Here is a 21479-nt window from a genome sequence, read left to right on the forward strand (position 1 = left end):
AGTCGGGAGTTAGCACTAGCTGTTTTTGTGGCTAACACTAACCCAGGCTTAGTAATTGACTCCCTCTATAAGACGGCTTCCACTACTAAGCCTGTCAAGTTAACCATTTTATTAACATTAAACAAAAACAACACTGGTCACCGTACTCCTCCTAATCTAAAGTAATCCACAGGATACACGGATCTGAAATTAGAAGTAAAAAAATAAAAGTTTTAAATAAACATGAGTTCGTACATTTAGGGGGAAAAAAAAAGTGGTAAAAAAATTTAATAAAAACACATTTTATATGGCACATTTTTTTTCAAGGTTGCCAATTATGTAAGCCAAATGTATCAACCCCCTGTGATAGTATGATTAATGTGTCATGCATAAGCAAAACTAAAGCAAAAAAAAATAAAATTACCTACAGAACTCGCTTACCAAAGCAACGATGATAAATGTCCCCGAATGTGTTTCTGAACAGATCACAACTAACCTGATAGATCACACTGATTGAAGTATGGAGAATTGAGTATGGAGTAAGGGTAACGTTCACACGGGCAGATTACCTGCAGAGTTTCTGCAGCGTATTTGCTGCTGAAAATCCGCAGCAGATTTTGCTACCATTGACTTCAATGGTTCAGCAGAAAATCTGCAATAGAGGCAGATTTTCCTTCAGACCCATTGAAGTCAATGGTGGCCAAATCCACTGCGGATTTTCCGCAGCATATATGTTGTGGGAATTCCGCAGGTAATCCACCCTTGTGTGCATACCCTGAAGAAGTATTTCAGAATTTTGGTTGTGTTGTCTTCAAGAATAGCACTTCCTGTTTATAAAAGTATCAAGACCCCTAAAAACACAAGTATCCCCATCCTCATCATTGTTATTGCTGAAGTTTAGAGGTTAATGGCAGTCACCAAATTTTAAGGCTTTATGAAGAATTAACGAAAGAGAAGTTTATGATTAAGTAGACAATTTTACGGGATAACCAGAGCGTCTACCAAGGAACACAGACTATTTAAATTTTTTTTTTTTTTTTTTTTTTAGCAGGAACATGTTTTATTTGCTGCCATCATCACGCGCATAAGTTACAATTCTCAAACTTCGTCACTGAATTTTTCTTTTAGCCTTCCCACAGGAACAATAAAAATACTGTCAAATGACATGTGCAGTTGACACTTGCGCAATCTAAGGAGTGTAAAAAAAAATAAAAAAATAAAAAAAAATATTGGTGTTAAAGGAGGCCTGCGTTAAACAGCTATTTTTATGGGGTGGGGTAAACAATTGTGTTCTTAACGCAAACATAACATCCATACTTGCACATACATACATGATGGATATCAATACGGAAATATATTAGGCTGCAACAATCATTATAAACAGAAAAAAAGCCATAAAGTAAATAATTTACATGGTAGGCAACTTTAATGCTGTAGTGCACTTATATATATATTTATATAAAATAAAAAAAAAAGTCCAACTCTCCCCGTTCCAGCAGCTTGTTCCATTTGTAATATCATGATTTCAGGAGATGCAGGAATTATTGCCTAAATAATTCTATACATTAAACCAGTGTTCTCCGGGAAAACACTTTTTGAATTGCTACGTAATTTACAACTTGATTGTTCGCCCAATCCCCCCCCCTTTCCTTATTTTACAGTTTTAACTCATTGGCAATTTTGGAAGCAATGTTTTTGAAAGCTATTGATGTCCCAGATATCCGCTTGAAGCGCACCCCGTTCAGAGAGAGCCTTGGCAGTTTGCACACTTCCATCTCCCATTGGACAAGATTTTCGGCGTGGCCATCACCGTGGACGCAGAAGAGTAAGAAGCGCTCTCTCTGCTCATAGTCACAATTGTTGGCATCTAGAACCTTGCGAATCTCACGCATCATGTCACTGGGATCCATGGAACTGGTGGTTTTCATGCTCCAGGTAAACCGCAGCGACCGTGGCTTTGACTCTTTGTTCTCATCTTTCTGGTCCCCTGACACATTACGACTAGAAGAGAAGAGAAGTTACTCTTTTGTAGGCAGTCACTCCAAGGTGGGATGGGCAAACATAAAAGTGCTATCCATACATTACAGATCAGGAGGGAGCGGGGGTACCACAATTACCTGAGACAGTCTGTAAATCTACTACCAAAAAAACATACAACTGAAACATGAGGTTAAATGGATCTCGTCTGTCAAGGTAAAATACTACATTTATTTTTTTTTTCTGAGAAAATTGTCTGACATACAATATGGACCTCCACCACAGGATTGGCCACCCAAGACTATATTTAGGAAGGCCTAGTGATTCAATTTCTTTAAAAAAAAACTTGCAATCAAATAAAGGGTGCTTAATGCAACTGTAACCAATGTTCTTCCTCTACCCAGAATAAAAATATTAACAACTATGCAGATTCATAAAAATAAAAAAAAATCTATCATTTGTATATACTGACCGGTGTGTGTCTTCGTATGGTAACAGACTACAAAAATCCTGTGTGTAGCGTGACCCGCTGTCAAGCTTTTTATTCTGCTCACTTTTAGGGTACAGTCACACGTACTGTGTATGCTGCAGATACGATGCGGTGTTGACTCGTTCAGTTATATTGGTTAACGTTACATCAATTCTGCAGCAAACATTGTACGTGTGAATGTATCCTAACTGTGTGCAGGTTGCCAAACAGTAAATAAAAACATGACTGCAGAATATTATGACTTGTGACAATAGACACAGATAGGTTTGCATAAGAGCTGTATACACAAAACAGCAGGTTTTGTTATCTTAAACAAGATGATGCAGAATGTCCCATGAAGCCACCACATTATGTCCCATAGCATACGAGACAAAAATTCACATGCAAACATTAACTAAATTAACACTTGAGTAAATGCAGTTGATGCAAGAGTGACATGCAAAAACATTCTCATGAAAGGGTTAACTGAATGCTTATGGGTGATGTTAAAATAAAAATAAAGTTATATTGCCCTCACCTGGAGCCCTCATATCTCCCGTTTCTTTCAGATTCAGTCGGGAGCCTTATTGAAAACAATGCAAAAAGCAAAGACAAGCAGAAGAGAAATCTTACACTGGTGTTCAAGCAATGAGTCAGCTGATCAGATTTACATCAATTGTCAGCAAAATATAGATTCACAGGGGGAGAGGGAAGACATCATAAGAGATCATGGACAATTTACAAGATGAAGTCCCTGTCATATGTATATAGCGGAGGCATAGAGATATGAAGTGTGATATGGAAAATACAACTTCACATATCCCTAATGAATTCCCTCTTGAAAACAGAAAAGTGAGGGAAATAGAAAGGGGAGCTGGGAAATGCACCACACTTACTATATCTATATATCTCACTGTAAACAGAGTTGGCAAAAGGGGGAGAATGGGCTGGGGGTGAAGTAGCTGCCCATAGCAATACTGAAAAGTGATTGATTGCATTTCCCCTATCATTATTTATGGCAATCTCAACCAATTCTCCCACAATCACAAAGCTGTATTTATGTTCTGAACCAGTGTGATGCAGTAAAACATGTATAAGACAAAGCAGTGAATGTGGTGGCCAAACATTAATAGAATTCTTGGGCAATTTTTATTGGAACAATGTTAATGAAATATTCACAGCCAAGTACAACGGTCATTAAATTATTATGTCGTGTCCCTAGTCTGAATGTGATATTTTAAGCCAACTTTCATATTACCAAATGAAGTGGCAGGAGGGTTCTTAAGAATACCACAGTACTGGGGAAGTTGAGTGTTTTGGTTTTTATTTTTTTAAGGAAACTGGCTTATAATAAGAATGTGATAACATTGTGTGCAGTCTATATGAGCCTCTCTTCAAAGTCATGGCCATAAATGTTGGCACCCTTGACATTTTGCAAGAAAATTAAGTATTTCTCACAGAAAAGGGATTGCAGTAACACGTTTTGCTATACACACACACACGTTTATTCCCTGTGTGTGTAATGTCACACCAAACTCCAAAAATGGTCTGGAAAAAAATATTGGCACCCTTTCAAACTTGTGGAAAAATAAGATTGTTCCAAGCATGTGATGCTCCTTTAAACTCACCCGGGCAAGTAACAGGTGTGGGCAATATAAAAATCACACCTGAAAGGAGATAAAAAGGATAGAAGTTCACTTAGTCTTTGCATTGAGTGTTTGTGTGCGCCACACTAAGCATGGACAACAGAAAGAGAAGAGAACTGTCTGAGGACTTGAGAAGCTAAATTGTGGAAAAATATCAACAATCTCAAGGTTACAAGTCCATCTCCAGAGATCTAGATTTACCTTTGTCCACAGTGCGCAACATTATCAAGAAGTTTGCAACCCAGGGCATTGTAGCTAATCTCCTTAGGCGTGGACAGAAGAGAAAAATTAATGAAAGGTGTCAATGCAAGATAGTCCCGATGGTGGATAAGCAGCCCCAAACAAATTCCAAAGATATTCAAGCTGTCCTGCAGGCTCAGGGAGCATCAGTGTCAGCGCGAACTATCCGTAACATTTAAATGAAATTAAACGCTATGGCAGGAGACCCAGGAGGACCCCACTGCTGACACAGAGACATAAAGCAAGACTACGTTTTGCCAAAATGAACTTGAGTAAGTCAAAATCCTTCTGAGAAAAAGTCTTGAGGACAGATGAGACCAAGATAGAGTTTTTTGGTGAAGCACATCATTCTACTGTTTACCAAAAACGGAATGAGGCCTACAAAATAAAGAACACAGTACCTACAGTGAAATATGGTGGAGGTTCAATGATGTTTTGGGGTTGTTTTGCTGCCTCTGGCACTGGGTGCCTTGAATGTGTGCAAGGCATCACAAAATCTGAGGATTACCAACGGATTTTGCGTCACACTGTACAGCCCAGTAGGACAATGGGGGAAATTTATCAAAACCTGTCCAGGGAAAAAGTTGCTGAGATGCCCATAGCAACCAGATTGCCTCTTTCATTTTTAACAAGGCCTCTGCAAAATGAAAGAAGCGATCTTATTGGTTGCTATGGGCAACTTAGCAAATTTTCCTCTAGACGGGTTTTGATAAATCTCCCTCAATGACCCCAAACATATATGTCAAAAAGCACCCAGAAATGGATGGCAACAAAGCGCTGGAGAGTTCTGAAGTGGCCAGCAATGAGTCCAGATCTAAATCCCATTGAACACCTGTGGAAAGATCTTAAAATTGCTGTTGAGGAAAGGCGCCCTTCCAATAGGAGAGACCTGGAGCAAAGGAAAAATGGTCCAACATTCTGGCTGAGAGGCGTAAGAAGCTTATTGATGGTTATAGGAAGCGACTGCAGTTATTTTTTTCAAAAGAGTGTGCAACCAAATATTAAGTTAAGGGTGCCAATAATTTTGTCCAGCCCATTTTTGGAGTTTGATGTCCAATTTGCTTTTTTTTCCCTCCCTTTTATGGTTTAGTTCCAATACACACAAAGGGAATAAACGTGTGTAGCAAAACATGTGTTAGGCTGGGTCCACACTACGTTTTGTCCCATACGGGAGCGCATACGGCAGGAGGGAGCTAAAAGCTCGCGCTCCCGTATGTAACCGTATGCGCTCCCGTATGTCATTCACTTCAATGAGCCGACCGGAGTGAAACGTTCGGTCCGGTTGGCTCATTTTTGCGCCGTATGCGCTTTTAAACCGGACCTAAAACTGTGGTCAACCACGGTTTTAGGTCCGGTTGTAAAAGCGCATACGGCGCAAAAATGAGCCGACCGGACCGAACGTTTCACTCCGGTCGGCTCATTGAAGTGAATGGCATACGGGAACGCATACGGTCACATACGGGAGCGCGAGCTTTTAGCTCCCCCCTGCCGTATGCGCTCCCGTATGGGACAAAACGTAGTGTGGACCCAGCCTTACTGGAAACCTTTTCTTTAAGAAATACTTCATTTTCATGAAAAATTTCAGGGGTGCCAACATTTACAGCCATGACTATGTTGCTAAATTATTTCATTTTACAAAAAATAAAGTGATAGTCCAGTATTTTACTTCCTATCCCCGGATAGCGGGTAAAGTAGTAAAAACACTGGACTACTCCTTTAAGGGGCTTTTGGAGGCACTAAATGGCCCGATTTTACCTTTTTGGGATGATTTGATAAGGCATTTTTTTTCATCAAATTTGAACCTGTGCAGTCTGCATAGTGAGGGTTTTGCCTATTACATTGGATTTTTCCTAACAGAATTAAAATCGAGCCTGACTGCCAACAATTTGTGAAACACAATGGCACCGATTTATTAAACAGAGAAAAAAATGACATTTGTCTTCTGAGTGACTTAATGAGATTCCGGTCAATCACACTGGCCCAAATTTATCAAACTGAGAGAAAATATGGAGTGATTTTTCCCACAGCAACCAATCACAGCTCAGCTTTCACTTTACGAGAGCTCGTTAGCTGAGCTGTGATTGGTTGCTGTGGGAAAAAAAAATCCCTCCATTTTCTCTCTCACAGTTTGATAAATTTGGGCCAATGTGATTGACAGGAATCTCATTACATCACTCAGGAGACAAATGTCAGCTAGCCAAACATTGCTGAACCAAGCAAATTCGAGCACAAATCGAACACAATAAATGTCAGCTGAACATTCTCTCTCCCAACCTCCCCATTAGTGCTGAGCGGTATGACCAAAAATGTGTATCACGGTATTTTTCAAACTTATGGAGGCTCCACGGTATTTGACGGTATTTTTTTTCACTCATTTCGGCATGGCCAAAGGTCCATGTGTTGTCTATGGGGAGGCCAGGGGTAAGCTACTGCCAGAGAACTCTTAAGCCGGCTTATACCTCCAAGAACAAAAGCGAGGCCAGTAAATCTAAGAGAGTCAGCCGAACCCTCAGAAAACAGCAGGTCTGTCCGACTTTAGTATAAGGTGTATGGGCACCTTTAAGTGAGAGTGTTGGGAACCTGGTTGTCCCCAAACAAGTGCCATCAGGCAAAAAAAAGCAACTAGACTGCATTTCAACATGCCCAACCCTTTAAGAGGGAAAGTTTGGTACACTAAATTTGAGCACCTCACCCTGTGCATAAGCCCCTAAAGTTAAAGGGGTATTCCAGGAAAAACATGTTTTATTTTAGATCAACTGTTTCCAGAAAGTTAAACAGATTTGTAAATTATTTCTATAAACAAATGTTAATCCTTCCAATAATTATCAGCTGCTCATAAGTATTGAGAGGATTAAGATATTTTTTTATAATAGTAATTTACAAATCTGTTTAACTTTCTGGAGCCAGTTGACATATATAAAAAAGTTTTTCCTGGATAACCCCTTTAATACTAGTGTGACATTCCAAGGGAGATCGCAAACTGCATTAGTAAGTATGGTTGTCGCTCAACAGGCTTCGTATTGAGAAAGTACAGATCCCTGTTTATTTGTAAGGGACATTTTGTAGTACTTTGTATGAATGCACTATCCTATGAGATTATGGTATGTAAATGTGTATACTACACTAGTACTTGTTAGGCGGTGGTATGACTATACACACAAAATAAAGCTCCAACAAACTTACCTTACAATAAAATAAACATTGATTTTAAACATTAACACCACAAACCTTCTGCTGCTGGCATGCCAAGTGTATATTAGTAAAAATGAAACATGACATTTTATGACACTCATGACTAATGGTTGCAAAGTGCACAGGACATGCTCAGCTGATTAAGTTATATCATCCAGTGAAAAGTAGGAAAGACGCAGTTGTCTCCATCAAATTTTAGTTTTCAGCAGAAAGTTTAGTACTCAGAAAAATCAGATCCAGAAAGACAAGTTATATAGAAAAAAATATATACATAGCAACTTAAATCCTACCTTTTTATAAATCTGAATGACATGTTTCTAAAAAAACAAAAACAAGAAAAAGCAAAAAGTAAAAAAAATTAAGATGTGCAAAAAAATTAAGAAAAAAAAAAAAGCAATTCAAGTCTTGTGCATAATGTATAGTCACATCCCGAAATAAACACCTCCCCGAGTCACTGGTCTTGATGTGAACATTCTCAGAAGGAAAAGGTTACACCAGGCATGCAGACTTAAACAAAAAAATGGAAACATAACAGCAATTGTAATTTTGCGTGGACTTCTACATGTAAAAGTAATTCTGATTATTATAGCAGTAGGAAATAAAAAAAAAATAGCCAAATTGGAGTTTACTTATACCACGGCTGAGTAATTTGCTACAACTCAAAACAGAAATCCAGGTGCAGTCATAACATGCAATGTCCCATGTCACCCTGCTTTATTAATCTGATTCAGCCTGTAAAAGGAAAGACATTTTTTATGAATTTGATAAAAAAAAACTAAAATGAAAAGAAATGGTCACATATTCAACAGAAAAAAAAAAATCACAATATTGTAATAGGTAGTAAAGTACCTCAATTTATGGAAGGAGGTGGGGAGAGTTGATTTTAATCAATGTGCTACTTTGAGCCCATATGGTGTGTGTGGATTTAGGTTGAGGTTTTTTCCCTAGACTGATTGATTGCCCATCCACCCCCTGCTGATCAGCTGTTCGGCACCCCACACTGTACAGTGAGCGGGGACAGAAGCTCTGTGCTGTTCATTGTGTAGTGATTGTGTCAGGTAACTGCAGTGCTGTTCTCATTTACTTCATTAGGAGCCAAGCTGCGACCAGTATACAACGAATTACTATATAGTGTGGGGCGCTGATGAGAGATTGAGGGCTTATCCTTTGGATAGATCATCAGCCAAAATGTCCTAGAAAAAAACATTTAATTTGAGCAGGTTGTAAGACTGAACCTCTTTAAAGGGGTACTCCACCCCTAGACAGCTTATCCCCTATCCAAAGGATAGGGGATAAGATGTCTGATCGGGGGGGGGGGTTCTACTGCGATCTCTTCCTCCGCACCCCTTGTCATCTGCTGCATGGAGCGAACTTTGCTCCGTGCCTGATGGGCGATACAGGGCCAGAGTATTGTGACCAGGGCCAGAGTATTGTGACGTCATGGCCACGTCCCCTCGTGACATCACATCCCCTTAATGCAAGTCTATGGGAGAGGGCGTGGCCCCCGTAACACCCACTCCCATAGACTTGTATTGAGGAGGTTGGTCGTGACATCACAAGGGGGTGGGGCCATGACATCACTGTACTCCGGCCTCTGTATCGCCCATCAGGCAAGGAGCAAAGTTCACTCCATGCAGCAGATGACAGGGTGCTGAGGAAGAGATCGCAGGGGGTTCCCAGCAGCAGGACCCCCGTGATCAGACATCTTATCCCCTATCCTTTGGATAGGTTGTCTAGGGGTGGAGTACCCCTTTAAGTAGTAATTCAGGTGATTATTACAGAGTGTATATTTAAACAGTGAGTATGGTGGGAAAGCATATGTTAATTTTAGTAGAGAATGTAACCACTGTAAATACACATAAGTCATCAACTTACACTCCTTAGCTCCTCCCCCAAACCTCCTGCCCCTTTTCAATAATTCCAGATTTAATGATGAAATCTATCCAAAAGAGACCGACTAGATGGATTTTCAGCTTCACTGAGAGATTGGATTACTGCTAATGATCAGATCAAATCTGATTAATCAAGCTGGCTGAGAAGGAAATGGCACACTATGACTGCTCCTGGATTTCTGTTTGCCTTGCAGCCAAGTCACCAGACATCGCAGCTAGAGAACAAAACACACATGCTGCTGCACCTAGAGTCCTCTCTCTCATCTAGTGCTGAATTCACTATAGTACGGCCCATTTCTGCTGTATAACTTCCTGCTGCATGAGGCAGAGAAGCACCTTCTAGTGGCAGCAGCTGCATCTTTATGGAAAGAAGCTGTGACCTTGTGTAATTATATTAAACGTTTTCTTCTCTTTATTTGTACTTTTGATTTATAGAAAGGGGTCTATAATTGTGGGTACATTTTCTGTGACCTTATAAGACTTCATTTTATAAAGTACAGATATGGTTACATCCGAAATAACCTGTACAAGACATATACATAGTGCCAGGCCACAGGGACGGGAAGGTGTTTTCAGGCCCTGTACAAAACATGACAGTGTAAACGTTCTGCATGGAGCATTCACTCAGCTATGGAATATCGTGTTCCCGCCCAATACAGCCATGATGTAAAGATCAAAGAGAACATGTATAGATTAGACAAGTTCAGTGCTGGAGGGGCGATGCATGACACAATGATTCTCTTTTGGCAGTGTTAAACCCTGTCATGCTCTAGCCCCCAGGGCCTGCACTAGGTATAACAGTATCCATTTTGGCCTTCTATTTTTAACATAGAAAGTCCATTTTATGACAAATTCCTGTGTTTCTGTATTTAAGGGCACATCAAATTATAAACATTTTTACATTAAAAGAAGCTGCTAATAACATTCACAAAAGCTGATGTAATGTTGGTCATAGACTGATAGATCTTGGTCAGGCAAATATATCCAGTTCGGCCATTACATCAGCTCACTGTAGACTCTCAATGCAGTCTCTTTCTGTGGTCTGTTGACCATCACTAACTTGTCACCACCTTCAGGCATTTTTATGTCCCTTAAATGTCACAGTATGATCTTTCATTTTTGAATGGTTTAAATGTCAGGGTGTCAGTCTTCTTTTTGTCTTGTCTAAATCGAACAAATGGCAGGTATCCCAGATCATATATGTTTCATATAGTCTCGTTCTGCATGATCAGACATTCCAAGCTAGGCACTAGCAGTATCCCGAGTGATGAAGGAAAATCTCTTTCCACAAGCGTATCTGACATTTCTGTAGTTCTCATAACACATTACACATGTGAATGTTATTATAAGCTTTTACATATACTTCATTGACATAAAAATAGAAAGGGGCACAAAAGACTGGACAAATAAACACTTTCTGTAAAATACAATACCAAGTGCAACTCCACTACATACTGTACAAACAATTCCTCTAATCTGGCCTGATTGGATGAGTATAATAAAATCTTAGAATTTAGGTGTGCACAGGAAAAACAGGTAACCTTAAAGTAGTAGTCTGAGATCATAAACTATTTCCCTCCAGGAACTGTGCCAACCTTGTCAATGAGCTGTGTCTAGTATTGCAGAATAGTTCTATTTTCTTGAATGGTGTTATACTGCAATCCAGACACAACCTATAAAAACAAGAATGATGCAGTTTTCTGCAAAGAAAGCAAAACACAGAAACATAGAATGTGTTGGCAGATCAGAACCATTTGGCCCATCTAGTCTGCCCAATATTCTGAATCCTATGATTAGTCCCTGGCCCTATCTTATATGAAGGATAGCCTTATGCCTATCCGTATCTTATATGAAGGATAGCCTTATGCTTATCCCTATCTTATATGAAGGATAGCCTTATGCTTATCCCTATCTTATATGAAGGATAGCCTTATGCCTATCCCATGTATGCTTAAACTCCTTCACTGTATTTGCAGCGACCACTTTTCTGAAGAGAAGATAGAACTCTCTTTAGAGTATCTATATCCTTCTGGAGATACGGCCTCCAGTACTGCGCACAATAAACCATTTTACTTATTTCATAAAGCCTCTTTAAAGGTTATGGACACCTCTACACATTACTATATGTACTTTTATAAATGCAACAGATTTAAAGTTAGTTTTAACTAAATCATTTCTTGTATTTTGCCTCTGCAGCTTTCATGTGTTACAATACAACGTAAGCAGCTCTAGCTCATTTTGTGTAGTAGGAAGTCACATCATCATCTCTACTGAAGGCTAAATCTTTTTCTGTTGCCCACTACCCAACTTAGGTTAGCATTAAAGGGGTGCTCCGCTAAAAACATTATCCTGCCGCTGGGAACTTCTGCGATCTCCACTGCATCACCTGTCATTCGGTGCATGGAGCAAACTCCGCTCCATGGCCCGATGACTGGCTATGCCAGCCACGCCCCCTCCATTCACATCTATGGATGAATGAATGGAGAGTGGCATGGCGTCACAAACACGGAAGCAGCAAGCTTACATGTCCCGGATGCCTCTGCTGGGCAGGAGATCGCAGGGGTCCCATTGGCGGGACCCCTGCAATCTAACATCTTATGCGCCTATTCTTTGGATAGGGAAATTAGAATTTTTCAGCAGAGTTCCAATTTAAGGAGTCAGACAGGATAAGTCCTGAACAGCATAAAGCAACTTGCGCTGTATTGCATCCTGCAGCAACCAAAAGGGAAGATTTTTTTAATGAAAACCAAAATTACAAATCTGTTTTACTTTATTGCAAACGTTGCAAATAAAAACACATTTGAAGGTGTCAATAGCCTTAATAAAATAAATAAAGTTCGTAGGGGTCAGGTCTTGAGACCGTGGCAAATTATCAGATGCTAGAATACAGGAATTTCATAATTATTCTAATGTGTGTGAAGTGAATACATTTTCTATATGTTGGTACACATGAAAACAGTCATCTTAATTTACTATGGAACTAAGTATGTCACACAAACAGGGTATTTCTGAAAGTTTTATTTAACTTTGTTACAAGCAAGTTAGGTTGGAAACTATGTCAAAAAATTGTTTCTTTTACAGACATCTTAATTCAAGATAGTTAACTAAGACACAGCAGCAGCAGGATTAGATTCTTCAATGTTAGAGCCTCTGGACCTGCCAGATGTTGGACTGCTCTCTGATGAAAAGGTCTTAAGTTGAATTTGGAACATAATTTAGACTTGATTATTTGGCCCTGAGATTATTTTTTTTTCCTGCTAGAGTTCATGTAAATTGTTGCACATACCATACACACATACCATAGACATTAATGTATCGCTGTTAACAGATTGGTGTAAACTAGTCTTGAGATATATATTGCAATGTACACTACAAACAAATGAATTGTCCACAATGTTCTCAAAACTGGTTATAATGTTAGTTTTTTGCACCAAATGACTATAAAGAAAATAATTGAAGCATAAAGTAAACATTAAGGCAGCAGTAACACTCTCTTAAAGGTACAGACAAAACACAATACAAGTTGGTCTTTGTTCGAGAAATGGACACCCATCGGCACAAGAAAAATAAACTTTTAGGAATAAATACTAGGCCAACTATAATGCAAATACAAATTAAAGAGGAACATTCATGAAACTCACTAGTTCAATAAACCGCAATTGTGTATGTCATGTCTGCATGACTGTGGACACTGAGGGAAATAAGGCTCATGATGAGTTTGTGACTGCGACCAGCAACCAATCTGAGCAAGCACAACTGCAGTGTAAAGCATATGAAAAGGAGAGAGCCTGTCTAATGAGAAGCTCAGGCGGGCACTATTATACTAATTTAGAGCTTATAATACTACATTTTTTCCACTTATCTGTTTTTATGTTCTGATTTTTTTCTGTGCATGATTATAAGGGCGGCCATCTTGCCTGAGCTACATCTAACATCAATAAGGATATGCTTTACAGCAGTCATATGGACCATAGTATCCCATAGTCTGGAGAGAACTCATTGAATACTACGGGAGTCTTGTGGACATGTGCAGAAACTAATGTGCAAAGAGGAAAAGGTGAGCTGTGACCACCCCCTATGATAAATTGTGTGATCCTAAGCTATTGATATACAGTATCTTAGCGTCTTTTATTGCAAGCCTGTCTGAAATAGAGAGAGGATGCCAAAAAAAAAAGTTTACTTTCTTACCAGAACAGGAAGTGTTAGCCTAACAAGGCTTAAAGAAGTACTGCAGCCGAAGACAACTTATCCCATATCTGCAAGATAGGGGATAAGTGTCTGATCGTGGGGAGTCCGAGCACTGGGACCCCTTCTCCCGTATGGGGCTCGGAACAGCTGGAGCTCTGCACAGCTAATGCTTATGTCATCTACCTCACTAAGAGGTCGACAGACATGCCTCCTCCATTCAGCTCTATGGGAGAGGCAGAGATGCACGAACGTTGCCTCTCCCATAAAGATACATGGGGGTGGGGTGGGGTGGGGGGGGGGGGTGGTGTCAGCCACGGTATCATGCTGTGTTTGACACGTATCCTGCATGGGGTTAGCCACTGAAGTTCTGGGTCCCCGCCCCCCTACTCCCCACGATCAGACACTTATCCCCTAAGTTGTCTTAGGCTGCAGTATTCCTTTAATGGCCGGTTTCACTGTTAATTTTTTGTTTATATATAGTTACATGGAAACCTAAACTTAAACCTATTTTGGTTAACACAATAAAAAAAAAAAGAAGCCCTAACTGGGTAACATTCCCTTTAAAGGACATGAGCAGTTTTGCATATATTAGTGACTGTCTTATGTAGATAAAACCATTTCTGCCTTTGGTAATAATAATGATAATAATAAAAGGTTTTGCCGTTTGTCTTTCGCAGCTTGCATACATTACAATACACCTTAAGCAGCCCAATGCCGTTCAGAATGAATCCCAACAGTCAGCTCAATCTATAGACCCTGAGGGGCAGATTTATCAAAACCTGTGCAGAAAAAAATGTTGTCCAGTTGCCTATAGCAACCAGCTTGTTTCTTTCATTTTTCACAGGCCTCTTTAAAGGGGTACTCCGCCCCTAGACATCTTATCCCCCATCCAAAGGATAGGGGATAAGATGTCTGATTGCGGTTCAATACGTTTTTTTCACCCGGACCAAAAACCACATTATTTGGTCAAGAAAAAAAAAAAAAAAAGTAAAAAACCGTATGGTTTGAAAAAACGGAGACAACCGTATATATTATGGTGCATACAGTTTTGAATGGGAAGTCTATGGGCACGGTTTTATGTACGGTTGCATGACAAAACCGTATAACAAAATCGTGGTGTGACTCCACCCTAATACATAACGTGGACTAAAAGGAAATGTGCAGGAAAAAAAAATGCAGCACAGCTGGACCCACTTATCACAGCTGACCAAGCCTATAGAACATACTCACGACTTGCCTACATTTTTAAGCCAACTGCATATTTAAAATGGCCTTAGCCATACAATACTATATACTTAGTTATTAGAATAGTTCCTTCAGGAATATAAAATCTCCATTTCAATTATTCCCTGCAAGAAAAACCACCTTGTAGAAACTGAAATGAAGTTACTTTACTATTTTAGTGCTAAAATAAGACAAAAAAAAAATAAAAATTGGGAATTATGTTGCTAATTAGTTGCTAATAATGCAACTTCATAATATACATTTTGCAATTCTGGGGGGAAAAAAAAATAACTGCATTTGTGTTGCTTGATCTAAGAATGCAATCCACTGCAAAAGTTACAATTTGCAGGGCCCCTATGCATATATATATATATATATATATATATATATATATATATATATATATTTGGAGTGGGAGGGTGTGCAAGGGAAACCAGAAGAGACCAACTTGCAAAAGTAATGCATATAACATTGAACCTTAAAGAATCACCCCACTGTGAAAAATGAATAGTCTAGAGAGTAAGCTTCAAAAATGTTCCTCTTTAAAATCAGGATTTAACTTTGCGCCCCCCCCCCCCCCACCCCCCTCAAATACAAAACAATAGAACTTTATATGAACAAATGTATGTGCAATACCAGATTACACTAGCAGGTAACTTGGAGGTAGATTTAGTGTTAAAGTTACAATGTACATTTGTGTCAAATAATCCAAGTTCTAGACATTGCATATTTAAGAGACTACTACAAAAAGTAGATACACAAAAGTGAGGGGGTTTACTAGGAATGAACAAGACAACACTGTAGTATTAAAGGGGTACTCCGGCACTAAACATCTCATCTCCCATTAAAAGGATAGGGGATAAGATGTCAGGGATCCCCTGGGATCTCTGCTGCAGCACCCCGCTATCATTATTGATGCGTAATGACAGGCAATACAGGGGGCGGAGCATTGTGACAACATGGCTCTGCCCCCTCAATACAAGTCTATTGGAGGGGGCGTGGCGGCCATCATTACCCCTTCCATAGACTTGCATTAAGGGGGCGGACCGTGACAGCACGGGGGAGCTGTGACGTCACGATAGCGGCATGCAGCAGCAGAGATCCCAGGGGTCCCCAGCAGCGGGACCCCCGCGATCTGACATATCCCCTATCCTTTAGCTAGGGGATAAGATGCTAGGGACGGAGTACCCCTTTAAAGTTTAAGCAGCTTGGACTGCCCAAAGTATTGCAAGTGTTAAATGCATTTACACATTCTAAAATAATACTTTACGCTAGCAAAGGCTCTACTCTACAGAACAGAAAGCAATGATACAATCGATACTTTACAGTGTCTCAAAGGCTCAGCAGGCTGCACTTTCATCCCTGGTCCAGATTGAAAAGAAATAGAAGGCATCTGGTTTAATACTACACAGCGATACACATCTATGGCATAATACTTAACAAGCAGTAAATATATATATGTGGGATAAAAAACAAGTGTTCCCACTCACGCTACTATCCACTTTTACTGGGAGACTCCTATAGTAAACTTTGATAGCAAAATAAGCGATGAGTGACAATGGGACTGTCTCCGCACTGTGCTAATCACAGGGACAAAGCAACTAAGGGGAAACAAGAAGGAAAAAAACATTGTCCTTTGCATGTTTAATAACTAAAATATAGCACAAGTGTACTGCAGGGACCATAAAACCTATAAAGGAAGCAAATTAGAAGCTATGAGGAGAAAAGAAATTAAAGGGAAGCAGTCAAATCGCATTGTTACAGACAGTCTAATATTAAATTAGACAGCACAACTGTATCCATTAAAGTGCCTTCTAAACTACCCACTTAAGTACAAGAAAATGTCTTCTTTGCAATCTAGAAGTCCCTCTCCCTTGTGCAGGGCTGACAGCCAGGACGTCTTTATTAAGGTGGTCATACAATCGTTTTGATAGCTATAGGTTGAAAGCTATTCTCATCCTCCTCATACACCACGCATGTTCCTATTAGCTGTTGTCAATAGGGAAAGGGGAATAAGGTTAGGCATATACTTATGACAGGATGTGGCATCTGTCATACTTCCGGTCCCATAGTAAAAAAATGTATACTGTTGGGGTACATGGTTTATGGGATCCAGCTCAATGGAATAGTGCAAAGGTCTGCGCTTTTCCATCCAGCAGATCACAAAGCGTACATCCCCAATAGAAGCAAAAATGAAACACTTTTGGCTTCTGCTGGATAGATGGAGATCTATGGGTCTGTTTAAAGCATGTGCCAGGACCTGTCCTAACATTTGGATTAAATTGTCTTGGATGTACATTGCTTAACGCAGTGTGAAAACAGCCTAAGCAGCAGCTTATCGCTGATAAGGATCAAGCCTTGACATTTAAGTTACCCAATCTTTAATAGGGGAGAGTCAGCATACCCCAATATAAAATAAATAGCTGTATGGCCATGCCAAAATGGTTACTGCTCTTATGTGTATGGTTATGTTTGCTAGTCAGGATACACCGAGCCAGTTTTTCCACTTTAGTGGAAAGGCATTTTGAGAGTATAAGATCTTTACATATGACAGGACATTGTGCAGATCTAAAACAAGAGCCTGCACCTTTAAGAAAAACAAATCAGACATTTACTGCTTGTTAAGCAAATGCCTTACATGTAGCTGCCCTAAAGACAATCGCCTTACATATTAAACTGCATACCATAACCTATGTAAACCACTGATTTCCCATGACAAAAACACCATAAGTTACCAGTTATTCTAACATTCTTTACATAAGTGAAGTGCATGAATGCCATGCCCAGTCTATGCCACATTTATATGCTGGTTGGAAGAATCTAGCATGGAAAGGGTCAGAAGCTGGTAACATGTTACACTCCAGTTGTTCTGACAGTTATCAGTGATCCATGGTACCTTTAAGTACATGCACATAAATTATGTACATGAGACTAGAGCTTACGCAAAGAACGTAAACCGGTCTAATGAAGCCAACATATTAAATCATGTCTAGAAAGGTTTACAGAACTTATAGAACAGGAAGGATAAAACAAAAAAGGACAAAAACAAACCTTTAAATATGGCACATAATATACATATAGATACAAAACATACAACAGAAGACTTGGTGACATAGGGATCTTTTGGAAGTGATGAAAAGCAGAAAGGCTCACTCCAAACACCGTCACAGAGGCACGGACCAGTGAGGACCCCACCGAAACAAACAGCAAAACAAAAAAAAACAATGTCCAGCCTTCCAGCTCGTTGGTGCAATGCTTGACTTTATTCACAAAATGTGTCATAAAAACCCAAGGGCAGAAAGTGATTTGTTTTGGCCCGTGTTCTAGGCCTTACGCATACTACGTAGTATGAGTAAGGCCTAGAACACTGGCCAAAAAGTGTCACTGTCTGTCCTTGTGTTTTTATGACGCTATTTTGTGAATAAAGTCAAGCATCGCACCTACGAGCTGGAAGGCTGGACATGGTTTTTTTGTTTTGCTTTTGGAAGTGATGGTACGCAGTGAGTGACGGGTGAAATAATTCCCACACAACCAAAAACTTACCTTCTAGTTAATTTTGAAGTTAATTTACTAAAAAGATTAGTAGAGCCTCTACTTCGAGTCTGTGACAGAGGAGTGGCTTCATGAGATAAACTGGGTGAGGCGGGTGGTCCATTGTAGGTTGCAGTGCGTCGCTCACGGAGCTGGCCGTGGAAAGTGCTTCGGCTGGCGGTTCCTCGAGGGAAGCGCATGCGGTCTGGAGTAGTGGTGCTTGTTATGCTGTGCGTTGAGGCCACGGATGTTCTTTGATCAGGGATTGTGCTGTGATAAGAGCAGACAGGTGAGCTAAACCATTCCTATATATAATTCACCTACACAGGAGTAAAGAATGTGCTGTGCCTCACAAGACTACAGGCAGTATTCACAAAGAGAAGTGCTCTGTGAATAGTGCAAGTCTTGGAGATATTACAATCATCCATTTGAGGGAAGTAGCCCTGACAAAAAGATGAGCAGGTAATGCCAAGTGATTCCCACAGCAGAACTCTAGTGGTCAGTGACACAATGATGGGCCCAGCATTATGTAAGACAAGCGGAAGACAGGTAGGAGACACGAGGTCTCCTTTAAGTTATAGATTTCACAAACCTAAGTAATCTAAGTGAAGCATATGCTGGTTTGCATTAGTACACTAGAATTTTGTTGTGTATATGCACTTGTCAAAACAGAGGTAGACTGTGGGCTATTCCCATTTCAAATCTAAATGACTGATAGATGGGGTTCCACCTCTGGGCCCTGCACCTATTTCTTGCAAGAGGGCACCAGAGTGGCCAGATTCTGTAAACATGCAAAAAGCAGACTGCTTAGCTTACTCCCATAGATATTCTGGAAAATGCATAAATATAAATCCTAGTGTTATAGAAACAACTTCGCTTGTGGTGCTACACAGTTTTAAAAATTCCAAACGTATATGGGAGTTACACAAACTTAGCAACAAGGCTAAATGGGGCACAAATCTATCAGACATTTACTGCATATCCTGCGGATAGGTTTGAGATGGGAATACCCTTCAATGTTCTATTCACACTTTGATGTATGCAAAGGGTACGGCCAGGGGCACGTATACACACCTTATGTGTCCATAAACCCCCTATGCAGGTAAACATCAAATGAAGTGTGAACAGAGCCAAAACCTGCTAAACTCAGGACCTTTAATAAACTGGATGAATGCAAAAGGTTACCAGCCTTAAAAGGGGTACTCCGGTGGAAAACTTTTTATTCATTTTTTTAAATCAACTGATGCCAGAAAGTTAAACAGATCTGTAAGTTACTTCTATTAAAAAATCTTAATCCTCCCAGTACTTATTAGCTGATGAATACTACAGAGGAAATTCTTTTCTTTTTGGAACACAGAGCTCTCTGCTGACATCACAGGCACAGTGCTCTCTGCTGACCTCTGCTGTCCATTTTAAGAACTGTCCAGAATAGGAGAAAATCTCCATAGCAAACATATGCTGCTCTGCACAGTTCCTAAAATGGACAGAGATGTCAGCAGAGAGCACTGTGCTTGTGATGTCAGCAGAGAGCTCTGTGTTCCAAAAAGAAAAGAATTTCCTCTATAGTATTCATCAGCTAATAAGTACTGGGAGGATTAAGATTTTTTTTTAAAGTAGTAATTTACAAATCTGTTTAACTTTCTGGCACCAGTTGATAAATAAAAAATAAAAAAGTTTTCCAACGGAGTACCCCTTTAAAGTACACCTCCAAGAACCTAAAAGCTAAGGCTTGCTGGGAGCAAAGCCCAAAATCTCACATCCCCATGTCCTACTGATAAGAGTCCAGAATGCAGTAGCTCTGCTTTTTGGACTGTTAGGAGTACATGAAGGACAAATTGGGAATGGAATCAATTGTACATCCCCAGATATTTTCCAGGTCTCACTGGAGGTGTGCTTTAAGTAAATACAATGACAAACTACTAATGCCTTGGATTTACAAAAGGGAAGAGAGATTATGGAAAACATCTGAATTTAGTCCAAATGCACAAGGACATCAACTACAAATGTTATACACACCATTGGTCATGTGTTAGACTTTTAGGCGTTCCCAGTATTCAGCATGACCCTGTTGCACTTTCTATTAACTGTTAAAAGTGCAACACGAAGAAAAATCACACAAACTACCAGCTGTCAGACAGACCAAGGGATACATTTTAGATGGAATTCCACTGATGACATTACCATGAGTACATATTTGAACAGCTGTAGCTAGAAAAAAAATAATAATAATAATGGACCCAAATGGGAAATGGAACAGACAGCTTTGCATCACAACTAGGGAGAAAACAGTATGACACTTAGGGGCAATGGGTAATGTGTTAGTTTGACAAAAAAAAATTTAAAAAGGGGTTTTTGGGTGTTCTTTTTAAATATTCTTACGCAGGCCCGGAGTTATCGGCTTCACTGGCATTTGTTGGTAACGTCGCGGAGTGCCTGGAGGCTGACATGGACATCGATTTCGGATGCCGCAGCCGAGCAAAGATTGAAGATATGGCACATACTGAGGCAGGACTAGTTGCATAAGCGAAAATTCCTGTCAGGCTGTGATGGGAAGGGGGGTAGAATAGGTTTTTGCAGACAAAAAAGTATAATGGACCAGTAACACAGTCGCAAATGATAGCAAAAGGCACAAATGTCTGAAGGATTACTGAACAATTTTTACATTATGATACATGCAGTCCCACAACTAAACTTTCTTTCCACATTAGAAAAAAATCCCACACATATGCATTTTGCCCTAAATCTAAACCTCTAAGCAAGTTACATGCAAAGTTTTGGGTTCCTCTTTTCATTCTTATGCAAATCTGGGTATAATTAATAATGAATGGATACATTTTAGGAAATACATTTTAATGCAATCATTTTAATTCATTAAAGCAGGAAAGTGTTTGTCTGCTGACTGTGATGGGCTATGCAACGTGCTGCCTGCTTCAATTCACTGACACCTCTGTGCCATATCAAGTGCCCTTATGCAATTTTACACAAACAGTTCACACGTGTCATAATATGAAGAGACTCATTCAGTGACTAGCAAGAGCAGCAAATGTTCACAGCAGTTTATGTATGTAATCTTTTACAAAAGGATGAAAGTAATAATTGTCCTGCAGATAACCTGAATTATCATCAACATCATCTGTAGTC

The 21479-nt window shown here is 39.8% G+C and overlaps 1 protein-coding gene across 3 annotated transcripts in view; it reads right to left on the reverse strand.

Moving 5' to 3' along the window:
- Positions 1–1039: 1039 nt before the first annotated feature.
- The window catches only part of MARK3 (microtubule affinity regulating kinase 3), a 95248-nt gene continuing 74808 nt past the window's right edge, over positions 1040–21479 (reverse strand). The window contains exons 15-18 of one of the 3 annotated variants that reach the window (XM_056546939.1): positions 18351–18608; positions 7794–7820; positions 2964–3008; positions 1040–1980 (exon numbers count right to left, since the gene is read on the reverse strand). In XM_056546939.1, coding sequence (XP_056402914.1) covers positions 1635–1980; positions 2964–3008; positions 7794–7820; positions 18351–18608 — 676 coding nt within the window. In that variant the 3' untranslated portion in view covers positions 1040–1634. The remainder of the gene's footprint in view (positions 1981–2963; positions 3009–7793; positions 7821–18350; positions 18609–21479) is intronic. The other 2 variants (XM_056546940.1, XM_056546941.1) reach the window with 2 other exon arrangements.

This window comes from Hyla sarda, chromosome 11, assembly GCF_029499605.1.
Source record: "Hyla sarda isolate aHylSar1 chromosome 11, aHylSar1.hap1, whole genome shotgun sequence".
NCBI lineage: Eukaryota > Metazoa > Chordata > Amphibia > Anura > Hylidae > Hyla > Hyla sarda.